This window comes from Monomorium pharaonis, chromosome 7, assembly GCF_013373865.1.
Source record: "Monomorium pharaonis isolate MP-MQ-018 chromosome 7, ASM1337386v2, whole genome shotgun sequence".
Lineage (NCBI taxonomy): Eukaryota > Metazoa > Arthropoda > Insecta > Hymenoptera > Formicidae > Monomorium > Monomorium pharaonis.
The window spans coordinates 20526027-20545037 of record NC_050473.1 but is presented as its reverse complement, the minus strand read 5'-3'; the positions used below and the strand labels follow the sequence as shown (position 1 = coordinate 20545037).

General features: G+C 40.3%; 2 protein-coding genes across 2 annotated transcripts; one reads left to right on the top strand and one right to left on the bottom strand.

The window, feature by feature from the left end:
* Positions 1-4721: 4721 nt before the first annotated feature.
* On the top strand, positions 4722-6719 carry LOC118646556. Its single transcript, XM_036289697.1, has 2 exons — positions 4722-5696; positions 5787-6719. Exons 1-2 carry the CDS (start codon positions 4722-4724, stop codon positions 6717-6719), a joined length of 1908 nt encoding a protein of 635 aa, XP_036145590.1.
* Positions 6720-11813: 5094 nt separating this feature from the next.
* On the bottom strand, positions 11814-13251 carry LOC118646513. Its single transcript, XM_036289585.1, has one exon. It carries the CDS (start codon positions 13212-13214, stop codon positions 12003-12005), a length of 1212 nt encoding a protein of 403 aa, XP_036145478.1. The 5' UTR covers positions 13215-13251; the 3' UTR covers positions 11814-12002.
* Positions 13252-19011: the final 5760 nt, after the last annotated feature.

The window sequence follows — 19011 nt, the reverse complement described above, 5'->3', positions numbered from 1 at the left end:
AGCTACCAAGGATATCTATTAGATATCCACGCGTTGTGCACATATCCACGTCCACCAAATAGCTACCAAGGATATCCATTAGATATTTACGTGTTGTCCACATATTTACGTCCACTAAACAGCTACTAAAGATATCTATTAGATATTCGGTCGCCGCGCACTCGCCAGCCGAGTAGTACGTGGCGTCGCCGATAGAGCGGCGTGCAACTCGGAAGTAAGATGCAACAACCACGCTATATAAGGATCACCCGCAGTGCAAGAAACAAATTTAGATTTAAATTTTAGTTAAGAAACTAAAATTAGACTTTCCCAGCGACGAGAGTGTTTCTGTGGTAACTACAGGACCTCTCAGAGCATGCTCGATGGACCTTTATCCACTTTTGATGATTTTTATGACATCTTCCCACACACAACGTAATATGTGTTACATATCTAATGGATATTCTCGACAGGTATTAAGGATATCCATAAATATATAGAAAATATCCATTAGACATGCTATAAATATCCAAATGTCCGCAATATAAGATCTAGTAAATATCCATGGGATATATAGATCAATATCCAATCGACATCCATAGCAGTATCTAGTGGATATTTATGTAGATATCCACTGGATATTCTATAGATGTCGACTGGATATTGATCTATATATCCTATGGATATTTGTTAGATTGCATATTGCGGACATCTGGATATTTATAGCATGTCTAATGGATATTTTCTATATATTTATGGATATCCCTAATATCTGTAGTCAAGGATATCCATTAGATATGTAATACATATTATGTTCTGTGTGGGTTGACTCGCTCCGAGAGCGAGAAAGAGTATTAACTTCCTGATAAGAACGCTCAACAAGCATGAATCGTAAGAATAAACAGAGGCGAGTTTAATAGCTGGGGTTGCCGGTAACTGACTGATAAGCGATACGGCCGACTTTATAGTATTAAGGCTTGAGTAGGAAAAGGTCTTAAATAGATTTTGGGGCAAAAACTCCAGCATCTGAGTCACGATAGGAGAGTAGAGCAATGTGCTGTGCTGCGCTGCTTATAGAAATTCCCCCAGCATAAAAAAAAGGGGGGGGGAATATTGTTTACTAGTGGATTTTGACAGAGAAGCTGAAATTCCCTCAAATAGAGTGAGCCTAGGCTCAAAAACTTTCCTAATAATTTCCCGACTACCGGAGAAAGTGTCTTGAATTTTGGATGTCAATTCCTGAAAGGGAAAGGAAATAGAATCTTGAGAATCGGGCACTTTCGGAGTCAAACATGAACGAGAGGCGCTAGCAGCGTGGAGACAACACGCGCGCCGTGACGTACTTTTCTGTACAAATACTTGCGTAGTCTTTTGTTAAGAAAAAACTAGCTACCTGCGAGATAATCACACAAGCATAACTTAGAGAATGGTTGGGAGCAAAAATTAATGGCTTTGGAACCAGAAGACGTTGAAAATAACGGGAACCAAGGTTGGAAGGACTACCCAGGTGCGACCAACATCCCCGATATTCCCTCGTCCCCCAATTTTCAAAGAACTCGTGAAAGCAAAATAAACGGAGGAAATACGTAAGAACTGAAATCTAACAAAAAAAACGTAGATGCGTTCCTGCGATTTATTATGGGTCCAGAAGTCAGGAAACAGTTTTTGCACTTTCGGACGAAATAGAAAAAGTGAATAAAACTATATTCAGGTCGAAAGACTCAGCCACACTCCAAAATGCTTGCTCTGACAAGGACCATTCTGTATTCAGATCTGGAGATCGAGATTCTACATCGGCAATAGAATTCTTTAATTAGGAGATATACAAGGCAAAAATAAAATTATTTTTGTTCTTACATCGCTGTCATATTTGCTTGAAAATATCAGAGAGGTGAGGGTATCGGTTTAAATCTGTTGATGTAAGTCAGATTTCCTTGGCGTTGAAAAGGAATTGAGATAGATTGTTAGCTTGAATCGAACACAAATCCCAAACATCTACATCTAGAGGAGGCTCCCATATAAATTTCTGGTAATTGATTGGAAAATCTAGAGACTGCAGGATAGTTATAGTATTAATATTAAAAAAAGGTTAACTCTGAGTTCTTTGCTGGTTGAGCCCAGGAAGAGAGAATCGTCCAGATATACAACAGATTGGAATCTCTTCTTACGTAGATGTGTGCTACAATATATGTATTCAGATCTTTTAGGTTTAGTATAAAACGTTTACAGCTTGACGTTTTGTCCATAAGTAAGGAAAATAGAAATTGATATTTTGAGAGTTCAACTGCTTTAGTAGCCCTTTTGGATCGAAGGCGTTCTATTTCCAAATTGCAACAAAGCGCGTTAGAAAAATTAACCTGTAAATGGAGCCTCGATGGGGGAACGAGGCGAATGGAATGCGGTAACCTTGTATTACATTCAGGACCGTTGGGTCTGAGGCAATATTAAGCCGCTGTTCACAAAAGGAATTCAGGTGACCTTGTGATTGTACCTTATTTAGATGCGATGCCGAGAGCAAAGTCTGGACTGGAGCCAGTGATGACGGTTTTGGTGATGTGAGGCTTCCGTTCTGTGAGCCGTGAACGGGAGCTCTCTGGTTTTCTGACCTCTTTAATGTAAGAGGTTAAGCGCGATGTCGTTGAGTCTGCTGGCGCAGGTTGCAAACATTTTTTTCCCAGTAGTGGGATCGCTTTGACCATTGCCGGACTAGCCTTTTCACAGGTTTGAGTTGCCTTCAAGGTCGACATAATGTTTATCAACGATTTGGTGAAGCCTCCTGCGGCCTCACAGACCGCTCTCGCCTGCGACTGAGAACACGATTGGAACTCATCGCCTTTAATAACGGAGAGAGTCAATGCAGCATTAAACTCCTTGTTGTGCTTGGATGGCGCTAGTCTTGCGAATTCCTCCTTGGTATCGTATTTGACAAGCAGGCTGCTGCATACTTTCTTAAGAAGATTGTTTCGGGATGTAGACTGAATCGCCTGCGGGATCAGCGCGTTACAGACCGGTGTTGTCTGCAACATCTGGGCTTTGCTAAAAAATTCTCTGGCGTCTCCCCGAGTATCTTGGTTCTGAGCCCTTAATACTGCAGTGATAGAAGGAGCGGCAGAGGATACCGTCTCTCTAGTTAACCCTTTGCGGCACACATTTTTCTATTAATCGGATTTTTATGAAAATTGGTGTAGAAAGGTTTTTAGGGTCGCTGATTACGAATCTGCCATCAGATTTCAACGATTCTTTTTTAAAATGACGGATTCAATATGGCAAATCATCATTTTGAGTATTTTTTATCGGTTTTTTATGGAAATTGATATACAGAAATTTTTCAGAACACTGGTTACGAATCTGCCATCAGATTTCAACGATTATTTTTCAAAATGGCAAATCCAATATGGCGATTTACGATTTTGAGTATTTTTATAGGTTTTTTATGGAAATTGATATATTGAATTTTTTAGAATCGGAATGTTGAAAAATTTCGAACTTTTTTACTTTTTTTTTACAAGAACAGATGTACAGAACTAGCTTTTTTAGGTTGATTATGTGTAGATCATCAGATTTTTGAAATTTAAATATGGAAAATTTCAAATAATGGGTGATAAAAAATGTTTTTTTAAGATTTTATATTTTTTCATTTTTTTGACAATGGTATATAGAACAAAATTTTTTTATAAAAGAAACCGCACTTAGTTTACTTTAGAGACACGAACGTGGACGTGGCGGTCATTGTCTCTATTTTTTTTTGTATTTTACAATTTTTTTTACTTTTTTATTTTTTCGCACAATTTACTTTTTTCATTACAGTTAGCACAGCACATCAATTTTTATATTCGTAATTAGCATTTTGAAAAATCTCTGTATACCAATTTCCATAAAAAACCGATAAAAAATACTCAAAATCGTAAATCGCCATATTGGATCGCCATTTTGAAAAAGAATCGTCAAAATCTGATAGCAAATTCGTAATCAGCAACCCAAAAAACCTCTGTATTCTGATTTTCACAGCTTTATGATTCTTCCTTCTTTCTGACATAATTTTTTGTAAAAAACACACTTTTTTCACTTTGTTTATTTATATAACAAAATTAACTAATAATAAAGGAAAATTATACCTTACCAAATATTACTAAGACTCTTACTAAAGTAAAATTACAAAAAAAAGTAATAAAATACAGTATTTGGTGTCCGAAGAATTAATGAAATGACTTCAAGATAGGTGGTCGATATATCGACCACCGTGCCGCAAAGGGTTAAGGGTCTGTAGGAACGGAGCGCGTATGCGCGCATGTGCGTGTATGAGAGCTGTGTGTTCCTTTAAATGTACCGCGATCGCCGATGCGGTATCGCTAAGCGAAGCGAGGCGAAACTGCGAGGGAAAAGATGCACAATCTTTTTCCGATCGTCTTTTGTCAAAAGCGAGCGCGAGCGCGGGCCTACAGGTCGAGCGTGCGGGAAGAGTCAGTCGACGACAGTAAGTCCTAATGAGCAGCCGCGCCTAGTCAACCTCCTGTTATCGCAAATACATATATTTTTTTATGTATCCCGGCTCGTTTTTACCCCTTTAGATCCCACAATCTGGGGGCTCGTCCGGGATCTGGATAAAAGGTGCCGCGAGTTAACTTTTGTGAGACATTGTTGAACTGAGTGCGCGACGATCACATAGTCTGAGTGACTATTAATTCTTGGGTAGCTTTAGAGCATTTTTCTGAGTGACTCCAAAACACAGAAAACCAGTGAGTATGGCTGACGACGAGACCGTGATTGACGTAGACGCTCTGCGAGTTGAAGAACTCAAGGTGGAATTAGGAAAGCTGAAACTAAAATGTAGCGGCAACAAGAGTGAGCTGCGCGAGCGCTTGAGAGCTGCCCTCCGACGTAAAGAAGACAATGAAGATGAAAAAACGGAGAGTGACACTGACGACGAAGATGACAGAGAAGAAAATGACGAGCGGGAGACAGAACCGCTAAGAAGAGAGATTGTGAGACAGGCGTTATCGTGCAAGGATGTTAAAGACTCGATGCAACCATTCAGCGGCGATGGCGGTCAAAACATCCGTAAGTGGTTGGAAGAATTCGAAGAAACTTTCGAGATATGTGGATGGCCGGAACCGCATAAGATAATTTATGCAAAGAAACTGCTGCAAGGATCAGCAAAGGTGTTTGTGTCCTACGAAAAGCGACTGACGACGTGGGCAAAACTGAAGAAATCTTTGACTTCAGAATTCGGAAAAACCGTGAATAGTAAAAAGGTCCACCAGGAATTAGTCCGTACGAAGAAGAAAAATAACGAATCGTACCAGGAATACATGTATTGGATGTTGGAGATAGCGAGTCACGCCGATATCGAAACAGAGGCGAAAATCCAATACATTATTGACGGTATACAGGACGATGTCTTTAATAAGAGTGTTTTATACGGTGCATCGGATATAAAAGCTCTGCGTAAAAAATTATCGCAGTACGAGAATATGAGTGTCTCAAAAATCGAAGCTTCAACGAGTCGAGAAGAAGTCGGGTCCAAAATCGGAAAAGCCAGGAACGGAAGACCAAGGATCGAGGAACCAGGAGAGGCGGTGTTACAACTGCGGCGGCAAGAATCACATAGGCACAAGCTGTCCCCACAAGAAAAAGGGAATGAAGTGCTTTTAGTGTGGCTTATTCGGACATGTGGCAGCAAAGTGCCCAAAGAAGAGCGAATCCAGCCAGGTGAACAAGTGCAGCGCAGACGTGCAACAAGACAGCCGCGTCCATAAAACGGCGGTGATTAACGGTAAAAAGGTTATAGCTTTATTCGACACCGGAAGCGACTTGCACTTGATGACGGCGAAGCAATATGTAAAGACGGTCCGGAAACCGCGTGTAGAGGCATAGGTCTAAATAGGATAACGACATTAGGAAACTTTACGGCCAATGTAACAATAGACGATGAAAATTATGAGCTTAGCATTCATGTAATTCCCGATGCATATTTGAGCAATGATTTAATACTCGGTTCTGATTTATTAAAACGCGCGAATGTACAGTTAAACGGAACGAATATTATAATCACGAAGCGTATAGATAAGAACGACGCGATAACCTCTACAGAGCATGTTCCAGAAATTTTCCGTATTGAAGTAATGGACGATTCTAGGTGCGAAATTGACGAGCGGTGCCGATCTAACGTAACGAAAATTCCAGAAATTAATGTAAGCAACGACGAGTTAAAATTGCGAGTTGAAACGACCATAAATAATTACAAACCATGCGCGACAAAGCAAGTAGGAATTAAATTAGATCTAATTTTAAAGGACGACGTACCGGTATATGAGCGACCGCGAAGATTAGCGCCTAGAGACAAAGAGAGAATAAATGAGCATATTCAAGAGTGGCTGCAACAAGGCATAATAAAACCGAGTACGTCCGAATACGCTAGCACAATGGTTTTAGTAAGGAAGGGGAACGACAAAACGCGACTCTGTATAGATTATCGAACGCTGAACCGAAAAGTAGTAAAAGATCGATACCCCCTGCCGTTGATTGACGATCAGCTAGACCGATTACAAGGATCAAATCTTTTCAGCGTGCTAAACCTAAAGAACGGTTTTTTTCACGTGCCTGTGAGCGAAAACAGTCAGAAGTACACCGCGTTCATAGTACCCGATGGGCACTTCGAATTCCTAAAGACTCCCTTTGGCCTTTCTAACGCGCCGGCGATATTTCAAAAATTTATTAAGCCGTGTTTCGAAAGCACATAACCAGTGGTAAAGTATTGACATATATGGATGACCGTATAATTCCGTCGCGTACTGAAAGGGAAGGGGTAGAAAATCTTTGTGAAATCTTATCAACATCAAGCGAATACGGATTAAAGATAAACTGGGAGAAGTGTCGATTCCTCGAGAAAAAAATTTCATACTTAGGTCATGTTATCGAAGGCGGTTCTCTTCGACCGTCGGAACGGAAAACGGCAGCAGTAATAAAATTTCCAAAACCAAAATCTGCTCGAGACGTGCAAAGTTTTCTCGGCCTTACGGGATATTTTAGGAAGTTTATTCCTAAATATTCGATCATAGCCCGACCGCTATCAGATTTATTAAAAAAGAATGTTGAATTTCGGTTCGATAAAGAGCAGGAGCGTGCATTTGAAGAATTAAAAATATCCTTAAGTAGTGATCCCGTATTGAAACTGTATCGCACAGAGGCTGACACTGAACTTTGCACTGACGCTAGCAAATTAGGGTTCGGCGCGATCTTAATGCAAAGAGATAGCTGTGATCAAAATGTTCACCCGGTTTACTATGCTAGTTGGAAAATTACGAGTTCCAAAGAAAAACTTTGCAGTTACGAATTAAAAGTTTTGGCCATTATTAAAGCTCTTAAAAAATTTAGAGTGTATTTTTTAGGAATCCCCTTTAAAGTACTTACGGATTGTCGCGCCTTTTTTTTGACCATGGGAAAAAGAGATCTATGCGTGCGTATTGCGAGATGGGCACTGCTCCTCGAAGAATTTAATTATGTTGTTGAGCACCGCCCAGGAAAATTGATGCGTCATGTCGACGCTCGAAACTCGCCTCAGATTATGATAATTAAAGAAGATCACTCAGGTCTCATTATGCGAATTTCGAGAGCGCAACGCGAAGATCATGATCTACAACCTTTCTTCACGGCACCAACGCGTAACGATAATATTATTTTACAAAACGAAATACTGTATCGTAAGTCTAGTGATGATTTATTGCTAGTCGTACCTAAAGCTATGTGTTACGATGTCATTAAACAATATCATGACAAAAGCCATTTTTCTGTAAGCAAGATGGAACAAATGATAAAAAGGGAATTTTGGTTCCCTCGCATGCGAGAAAGAATCGAAAAAGTCATCAGAAATTGTATATCTTGCATACTAGTCGAACGTAAACATGATAAGTAGGAAGGTTTATTGCATAATATTCCTAAAGGAGGTATTCCGTTTAATACGTTTCATATGGATCATTTGAAAGCGAGTCATAGTACAAAAAAAAGTTACGCGTATATTTTGGTAGTAATAGACAGCTTTACTAAATTTGTCTGGCTTTATCCTACTCGATCAACGACTAGCGCCGAAGTAATATCGCGATTAAAAAAACAATCTGCCATTTTCGGAAATCCTCGGAGGATTGTTACCAATAGAGGTACTGCGTTTACCTCATCATATTTCACGGACTATTGCGCTAACGAAAGAATTGAACACGTTCTGATAACGACAGGTGTACCTCGAAGTAATGGGCAGGTAGAGCGATTAATAGAATTATTATTCCTTTATTCAGTAAACTTTCGGCGCCGCGACCCAAAAATTGGTACAAACATTTTGATAAGATACAACAATTGTTAAACTCTACACCATCTAGAAGCGGGATTAACTCCATTTGAATTACTTACAGGTCAATTAATGCGTCTCCGCGACGATTTTGAGCTAAGAAATTTAATTGAAAAGAATCTGATAGATTCGGTACAAGAAAAACGGTCGAAATTACGCGAACAAACTAGGGAAGCGATCGAGAAGATCCAGCGCGAGAATCGTGTTACTTACAATCGAAAGCGAAAAAAAGCGAATCTATATCGAATAGGCGATCTAGTTGCCATCAAGCGAACTCAAAATCCGCCGGGTAAATTTTGTTCGAAATTGTTAGGGCCGTACGAGATTGTAAAAGTCTTGCGAGGCGATCGATACATAGTATCTAAAATCGGCGAACATGAAGGACCGAAAACAACGAGTGCTTCCGTTGACCATATCAAAAGATGGTTAAACAATGCTTATGTTAGCGACACAGATTGTACCGATGAGGAAAGCGACGAATATGATGTAACTGATGCATCAGAGACTGATACCAGATCAGAATGGCCGAATGTAGGAACGGAGCGCGTATGCGCGCATGTGCGTATATGAGAGCTGTGTGTTCCTTTAAATGTACCGCGATCGCCGATGCGGTATCGCTAAGCAAAGCGAGGCGAAACTGCGAGGGAAAAAATGCGCAATCTTTTTTCGAAAGCGAGCGCGAGCGCGGGCCTACAGATCGAGCGTGCGGGAAGAGTCAGTCGACGACAGTAAGTCCTAGTGAACAGCCGCGCCTAGTCAACCTCCTGTTATCACAAATACATATATTCTTTTATGTGTCCCGGCTCGTTTTTACCCTATTAGATCCCACAGGTCTATAAGCACATGAAAAGAAAAAAGGTGGGGAGGAAACAGATCGGTTATGTTTTCTCTTCACCAGAAAAGTTTCCACGTGCGTGCACGCACTGCGACAGCGGCGGGGCACGCGCTCATCGTTGTCGAACCTGAGAGTGCTCGGTGAGCGTGCTTCGGAAAATCAAAACGAGCGAGCAAAGATTTCGCCGCAACTCAAAAGTGTCGTTACTCCGCCGCTAATTTTGCGAGTTGGTCGACGACACAGCTGGGTCAACACGAGGACATACCTGGTACAATGCTGCGGTCAGCTTAAGCGACCGTCTGTTCCTCCTCTAGATCCTCAACGACAGGCAAAGAAGCTGATGTCTCATCCGCGATCGCAGAGCTACTTCCATGGCCGTTGCTATCAGTCCACTAGTTCGTCCGATAGGAGCGTGGTCGCTTGCAGAGGTTACGGTCGGTGCCTCGATGAGCACTTAACACATGCGTGTTACGCGCATGCGTGTCTGATCGCCGCTGCAAAAGCAGCGAGGCACACATCCGTCTGTCGTTTTTGTCGTCGTCGACCCCGAGAACGCCCCAGGAGCGTTGTGGAGATGGAGACGAACAAGCGAACGCACGAACAAGCGAGCGAGCGAGCGAAAACTTTGCCGCTGCTTGGAGGTGTCGTCAGTCTTCCGCCAGTCTTGCGAGCCGGTCAGCGACACTCTAAAAGGCTCTCACTCATTCGAAGGATCGATGTGAGAAAGAATCTCTCGCTAAGCTCTAATCAGAAATAGAGAAAAGACCGGAGGAGAGAAGGAGGAGAGGGAAACAAATCGGTGATGTCCTTTCTTTGTCAAAAATAATCCGAAGAAACTAGGTCGACGGAAAAAATACCTAGAAGAGACCTTTATTTGCGCACAGTACAATTGGACACGTTGCAATTGCCCACCGTGCTATTAGACACGAAACATTGCACGTTCAATTGCGCACAGTTTGTTTGAACACAGTTCGATTGCGCACCGTTCAATTGCGCACCGTTCAATTGCACACTGTTCAATTGCACACCGTTCAATTGCGCACCGTTCAATTGCATACCATTTAAGTCGCAAACCCATGTAGCGCAGTGAATGTTTTACATACACCTTTGAGTATATATACATACATGGAGGAGGAATTGTTTTGTTTCATGTAGACCGAAAGTGTGTCCAAAGTCTGTGCGAGAGAGAAATATATATAGGGTGATATTCGTCCTCTCTGCGCATGCGTCAGTATCGTTACCTGCACCACAGTTTTAACACTTCTTGTGCACTTCTGTACTTAATGTACGAATTGTATGTGTGTGAAAACATACAATGCCAGCCATTGTAACTTAAAGCGTCCATAATACATTTGACGCATGCGCAGAGAAGGCAAGTATCATGCTATACTTTTCTCTTTCGCACAGATTTTGGACTCACTTTCAGTGCTGGCATTCTTCCTCCATGCATATATACTCAAAGACACACACACACACACACACACACGCGCGCGCGCGCGCGCGCGCGCGGTAGAATGCAAGGAGGACCTTCGGCCCTCTCTCCCGCACCCACCCCGTCTAAATCGCTAAACCATGTACACATTGCAAACGCAGTCATAATGTATGAATATTTAATATGCGTTTGATTGAACGGTGTGCAATTGAACGATGCGCAACTGAACAGTGCGCAATTGAACGGTGCGCAATCGAACAGTGTCCAATTGAACGGTGCGCAATTGAACAGTGCGCAATATTTCGTGTCTAATAGCACAGTGGGCAACGTGTCCAATTGTACTGTGCGCCACTGAACCTCTCCCCATATCTAGTAAAGCGCCGCAGTCAGCTTGTGCGACCGTCTGTTCCCTCTCGAGTTGTTCAACGGCAGAAAAAGGCCCCGAGAGTGGGAGCATCGGCTTCGCTATGCTCTCTAAATCTATCACCGATCATATCTTGTGCGATCCTCCGAGATTGTCTCTGGGCAAGGAAATTATACAGGGTGGGCCATTTTAAAAAATACAGTCAATTTTCTCGTAAACTAAGCGAAATATCGAAAAATGGTTCAGACATGTGTTGCATGGTTTCGAAGGGGCTATAAGATGGTGCCATTGGTTTGACCTTGGATAATCATTTGAGGGTCACGTGAAGGTCACCTCAATTTTTTTAAATGGAACCCCCTATTTTTTATTACATATTCTTGTAGCTGACCTCGAGAGCTTTCCAAAACACTACAGTCAAATGTATTTTCATTGTGTACTTTTCGAGTTATAAAGCTCGAAAGTTGTAACATTTTGATAAAAATACAAAATATCTCTTAAAATATTCACTTTCCGATAGTCTTATTTTACATGCTCCGACTAATCAAGGCAAGATACGAACGCGGATCCAGCCAGTCAAGGCAAGATACGAACGCGGATCCAGCCAGTCAAGGCAAGATACGAACGCGGATCCAGCCAGTCAAGGCAAGATACGAACACTGATCCAGCCAGTCAAGGCAAGATACGAACACTGATCCAGCCAGTCAAGGCAAGATACGAACACTGATCCAGCCAGTCAAGGCAAGATACGAACACTGATCCAGCCAGTCAAGGCAAGATACGAACGCGGATCCAGCCAGTCAAGGCAAGATACGAACACTGATCCAGCCAGTCAAGGCAAGATACGAACGCGGATCCAGCCAGTCAAGGCAAGATACGAACACTGATCCAGCCAGTCAAGGCAAGATACGAACGCGGATCCAGCCAGTCAAGGCAAGATACGAACACGGATCCAGCCAGTCAAGGCAAGATCGTTGATGGTTCTGTCAACTAAAGTAAGATCAAGAAGAATCCCGCCACCGAAGGCAAAATCGAGAATGATCCAGTCAATAAAGATTTATCGAATCAATTGTTCGAAGTTGTCTCCATTGGCTTGGATACATAATGCCAACCTATCTTGGAAATGTCTTACTGTCTTGAGTAACATATCGCGCGTTATTCTTCTGCAAGCTTCTCGTATCCTTTCTATCATATTTTCTCTTGTTGTAGGCGTTTGCTCGTACACGACATTTTTCAGGTATCCCCATAAGAAAAAGTCGGGCGACGTCAGATCAGGAGATCGTGCAGGCCACGCGACGGGGCCACCTCGTCCAATCCATCTGTCATTATACGTTTCATTCAGGTAATCTCTCACATATCTTGTATAGTGAGGTGGCGCGCCATCGAGTTGTATCCATAACCTCTGGCGTGTTTGCAGGTCAACGTTTTCAAGTAATTGTGGTAAATCATCTCTAAGAAATGCCAGAAAGTTTTCCCCGTTGACATTTCCGTCAAAGAAATAGGGACCAATCAAATACCCATTCACAATTCCGCACCAAACATTGATACTCCAACGATTCTGATTATCTATTGGTCTATGCCAATGGGGATTAACATCTGACCAATAGTGACAATTATGCCTATTTAGCTCACCATTATTTTTAAATGTCGACTCATCAGAGAACATGACAAAATTGAAAAAATTTTGTTCAGCTCTGATCATTTGTTGTGCCCATTGACAAAATTGGATACGCAATTGCATATCCCTTTGACTCAGAGCTTGTGTCAACGTTATGTGGTAGGGATGGTATTTAAGTTTCTTCATAATCCTCCTAATTGTTGATCTTGGAATACCTAGTTCCCTTGCCAAAATCCGTTGACTAACATGAGGATTGAGATGAATTGCTGCCAGGAGCGTGACCACACGATTGTCATTTTCATCATACACATGATCTTTCCTTTTACGTTTGAGATCACCTTCACGAGCTCTTCGTTCGAGGTTTCGGATTAAAGCAGGATTGGGGTGTCTTTCCCTTTCAGGATACCGATCTCGGTAAACTCGCGAAGCTTCGTGATAATTTAAATGACATTCTCCAAGAATGAGAATAATATCAATGATCTCCGAGGGTGAATAGTCTGGCATTATTTTTTCCGTAGTTGCAAAATCCTTGAGCGATAATGAAGGGATACAATTGATAATTTGTATACAGATTTTTCCTTTAGTAAGTATAATAACCATTTGTGCATTATTATCATATCCCTCTGTATGTCCCTGTAAGATTATCACCATCTCCTTATCTGACGTCGCCCGACTTTTTCTTATGAATGATTTACCACAATTACTTGAAAACGTTGACCTGCAAACACGCCAGAGGTTATGGATACAACTCGATGGCGCGCCACCTCACTATACAAGATATGTGAGAGATTACCTGAATGAAACGTATAATGACAGATGGATTGGACGAGGTGGCCCCGTCGCGTGGCCTGCACGATCTCCTGATCTGACGTCGCCCGACTTTTTCTTATGGGGATACCTGAAAAATGTCGTGTACGAGCAAACGCCTACAACAAGAGAAAATATGATAGAAAGGATACGAGAAGCTTGCAGAAGAATAACGCGCGATATGTTACTCAAGACAGTAAGACATTTCCAAGATAGGTTGGCATTATGTATCCAAGCCAATGGAGACAACTTCGAACAATTGATTCGATAAATCTTTATTGACTGGATCATTCTCGATTTTGCCTTCGGTGGCGGGATTCTTCTTGATCTTACTTTAGTTGACAGAACCATCAACGATCTTGCCTTGACTGGCTGGATCCGTGTTCGTATCTTGCCTTGACTGGCTGGATCCGCGTTCGTATCTTGCCTTGACTGGCTGGATCAGTGTTCGTATCTTGCCTTGACTGGCTGGATCCGCGTTCGTATCTTGCCTTGACTGGCTGGATCAGTGTTCGTATCTTGCCTTGACTGGCTGGATCCGCGTTCGTATCTTGCCTTGACTGGCTGGATCAGTGTTCGTATCTTGCCTTGACTGGCTGGATCAGTGTTCGTATCTTGCCTTGACTGGCTGGATCAGTGTTCGTATCTTGCCTTGACTGGCTGGATCAGTGTTCGTATCTTGCCTTGACTGGCTGGATCCGCGTTCGTATCTTGCCTTGACTGGCTGGATCCGCGTTCGTATCTTGCCTTGACTGGCTGGATCCGCGTTCGTATCTTGCCTTGATTAGTCGGAGCATGTAAAATAAGACTATCGGAAAGTGAATATTTTAAGAGATATTTTGTATTTTTATCAAAATGTTACAACTTTCGAGCTTTATAACTCGAAAAGTACACAATGAAAATACATTTGACTGTAGTGTTTTGGAAAGCTCTCGAGGTCAGCTACAAGAATATGTAATAAAAAATAGGGGGTTCCATTTAAAAAAATTGAGGTGACCTTCACGTGACCCTCAAATGATTATCCAAGGTCAAACCAATGGCACCATCTTATAGTCCCTTCGAAACCATGCAACACATGTCTGAACCATTTTTCGATATTTCGCTTAGTTTACGAGAAAATTGACTGTATTTTTTAAAATGGCCCACCCTGTATATCTCACCGAGTGTAAAAAACAGCTTGTCATTAAAACGTCTCGACGAGGAATCCGTCGAAGGTCGGCGATCGGGCGAAAAGTGGGGGCCTCGAAAACCATGCCCTCGCCATCTTTCTTTACGTCCACGTGGTGATGTCGAGGAGCTTACCCACAATCTCTCACGAAATTTTCAGAAATCTCGCGAAGAATCCCGACGTGAGCGTCTTTCGTTCTTCGATCGTCTCGAGGAAGGGCTCTGCTTTTTACTTTTATGCTTCGGCATGGTTCACTAAAAAGACTGAAAAAAAAGAAAAACACGCGACCAAGAACTGCTGTCTGAACGAGCAAACAAAACACAATAAAGTGTGCATGGCCGTGCGCGCAAGGACAGCGCGCGCAGCGCTAGAGCCTCAGCGCGTGGCGATTAGGTGCGCCATGTTTTGCTCTGGTTTTGCTGAGGATTTGAAATCTTGTCGGAACGGTGTGCGGGAGCACGACTACATAGTTATTTTCATCCGGACAAGACAATAGGCATAAATTATATAATCTCTAAAAATGTTATCTGTATTACATTAGAGTTACATTTTATGAGAAAAGGACTTGTTGGAAAATTAATAAAAAAATTAAAAATTATAATAATTATTATTTATTGTAAAATTATAATACTGATTTATTCTTTTTGTTTATTTTTTTAGAAATTATTTATGATACAAAAATATTATTCTTAATTAATTAATTTTAATTGAAGTTGAGTTTTATTTAAATTAGATTGAGTCGTAATTGTTACAATTTAATAAACTACAGGACAAAATTAAAGGAACAAAAGTTTGAAGTAGCGCCATGTTCGTAAAAGTTGAGCAAAAAATCTGAATTTTTTATATAATATAGCCCGAAGTGTTGACTTGACCCCTGCAAAATCTCCCTGCTGTGGGTCCAGTAGTTTCGGAGTTATGCCCGTCGAAGCAACTCCCGATTAAAAACAAAAGTTGCAAGGTTGTAACTTGGAAAGTACAGGACAATCTGATGCGAAAAACGAACCAGAAAAATTCGGAAATGGGCTAAGCCGGTTCTGTAGGTGTCACTCAGAGTGTTCTTGGTGCGCCCCAATATCCCCATCCCTTTTCAACCTTGATTCGCAACCCCTTAAGACTGATAGTGGTGACACCGTTTTGCGTCGCGTCCGTCTAACCGAGGACAACTTTCTAGCACGGCTCGGCTTTAAAACCGTTACATGTCGAAGGTCTCACCTTTCTATGACCCTTACCATCCCGCGGTAGATTGGGCAACCACATCTAACACTAATTAGCACCCGCAGGTGCTTCCATGCGCCCGGAAAATTTGGAAATGGGCCGAATCGCACCTGTAGAGGCACTTTTTCCTAACCACGCACGAAATTCACCCCTTTTAATCTCTACCTGCTACTCCTTTAGTCGGACAGCGAGTCGCGGTTGCGCTAGGCTACAGATGATCGCTTCAGGGCACGACTTGCATTCTAGATCAAAAAAATCCTTGTTCTCTCCAGCCATTTTTTTTCATCCCTTTTTTTGTATTTGGTTTCCTTTTCTTCCTAGATTTTCCCTATATGCATTTTTCTTTGCTTTCATGCCTCTTACAGCTGACTCTTCGTCTGCGTTCTGTTTGTTCCTGATTGCTCTTTTCGTTTCCCTTAAAAAACGCATTACTTTTCCATGTAATCTCTCACATTGTTTCTATATTTTTTGTTTTTTATGTTGCTTGTGGGACAGCAAAACATTGGAAAAGTAATATGCTTTTTAAGGGAAACGAAGAAAGCAATTAGAAACAAACAGAACGCAGACGAAGAGTCAACTGGAAGAGGCATGAAAGCAAAGAAAAATGCATATAGGAAAAATCATGGAAGAGAAGGAAACCTAATACAGAAAGAGAAGATAAAAAGAAAATGGCTAGAGAGAACAAGGATTTTTTTTATCTCGAATGCAAGTCGTGCCTTGAAGCGATCACCTGTAGCATAGCGCAACCGTGATTCGCTGTCCGACTGAAAGAGTAGCACGTAGAGATTAAAAGAAGTGGATTTCATGCGTGGTTAGGAAGAAGTGCCAGAGAATTCTACAGGTGCGATTCGGTCCATTTCCGAATTTTCTAGACGCGTAAAAGCACCTGCGGGTGCTAATTAGTGTTAGGGGTGGTTGCCCAACCTACCCTCGCGGGATGGGAAGGGTCATAGAAAGGTGAGACCTTCGACATTTAACGGTTTTAAAGCCAAACGGTGCTAGAGAATTGTCCTCGGTTGGACGGACGCGACGCTGTCAGTCCTAAGGGGTTGCAAATAAGAATTGAAAAGAGATGGGGGTATTAGGGCGCACCATGGACACTCTGAGCGACACCTATAGAACCAGCTTAGCCCATTTCCGAATTTTTCTGGTTTGTTTCTCGCATCAGATTGTCCTGTACTTTCCAAGTTACAACTTTGCAACTTTTGTTTTTGACCGGAAGTTGCTTCGAGGGGCATAACTCCGAAATTACTGGATCTGCAGCGGGGAGATTTTGCAGGGGTCAAGTCAACACTTTGGGCTATATCATATAAAAAATTCAGATTTATTGCTCAACTTTTACGAACCTGGCGCTACTTCAAACTTTTGTTCCTTTAATTTTGTCCTGTAGTTTATTTGAGCGATATAAATTAAACAAGAGTAGTTATTCTTAATTAGTTTTTTGTCTTTATATTGTTATATTTTTTTTTTATGCAATTAGATCTATTATTTTGAATTTTACATACCTTTTATGCTCCATGGTATCCGTTGATCAACGGCGTCTCGAAAATGTTTTAATTCCTTTCGACATATCGTCGAGTTAATAATATTAGCTACTGAAGCAATAGCATAGGCTGGCAATGTTTGAACACGAGTACCACAAACTTCGTGAGTGTGTGCGGAGACACAAAATAATATAGCAAAGTTTATACAGATATATAAAGTAAAAGCAAGTTGCCGTTGCAACATAATGCGATTTGTAGTTCAAACACTTTATTTATTCGTTATTGATATCTGAGATTAATTAAAGTCAACTTTAAAATATAAGAAAACGAATTTTTGTTTTGTATCGAATATATTGTAAAGATATTTTTGATAAAATTGACTAATAATTTGATGATATATAATGTATAATATGTATTATTTAATTGTTTTTTATATAAAAATATATTTGTAAATTAATTTAGTAGTGAAAAATATTACATTCTTCCTAAAAAATAAGGTTATGCAATTTGTACAATTTTTTGTATCTGTTCTTTTTTTAAATGGTAATAATTGTAATAATTGGTTAAAATAAAATTTACCGCAATTATCAGGTAAACACTACCATCGACGAATTTGTGAAAAGCCAATATGCATCATTAATTTAAAGAACTTAACAAAAAACGAAAATAATAGCGATCGTGAATTTTAGCGATCTGCAAAATTCAATAAACGTGAAAAGACTGAATATATAGCCGGAAGTTTAGGCGGAAGCCAATAAATGAATATGTAGTAGAAAATAAATTCTTCTTATCGTTTTTAATGAGGTCTTTTTATGTTTTTAATGTGCTGAAAAAGCACTTATATGTTATTAGTATATTATCTAGAATACTTACTACATACAGCGAAGGACTTAATTAACATCCTATAAAAATTTTATTTATCCAGATAGTCAGTCGTGGAGAAGCGGCTATTCCACATTCATTCTAAGACGTAGAGAACAATATAATTGATTCATTTTTAATTAAATATGACATTTCTCTCTCTCCTTCTCTTCCCCGTTTTTCTCTTTCCTACTTTTGACTATTCTGCAACTCTTTAACTTTGAAATTAATGATATTAAATGTAATATTAATTATTTAATATTACATTTAATATTAAAACTATGTATTAATTTAAAAATAGGATAAACATTCTCTTTTAAAATAGCCATGTAACCCTAAAGTTAAAAGAAAAACACAAAAAGAAGCAAGAAAAATACCGGGAAAAATTACTTAGACTAGAAGATTATAAAATAGCAGAGAGTATTTGTTTTGAATTGCAGGTACGTTTAACTGATGCTCAACAAAGTAAGTTGAAATTTAATATAATATATTATGACATATTTAATTTAATATAATAATATTATGATATAACTATTTTTATATCACCATCGCTGTTAGAAGGGTAGAGAAGAGACGTTGGACGCCACGATAGAAATACATATTTATCAAGTAATTCTTAATTATCTTAATTATCTTTTTGCCAATACATTAAATATAATTATAATTTTTTTTTTATAAAAAGGAAAAACAACGACTTTTGCATAAAGAAGGAAGGATAAGAGAGAGAAAAAAAGAGTGTAAGAGATAAGAAATTAGCAAAAACATTAGGTAATAATAAAATAGGAAATAACATTATAGTATTATATAATTAATAATTTAATTAAAAATTTAACTCAACCCTTTAAGGACCAAATGCGGGCACTTTTTCCATACAATTTTCGTCGCTATAATTTCTTATTATAGCAGAAAAAAA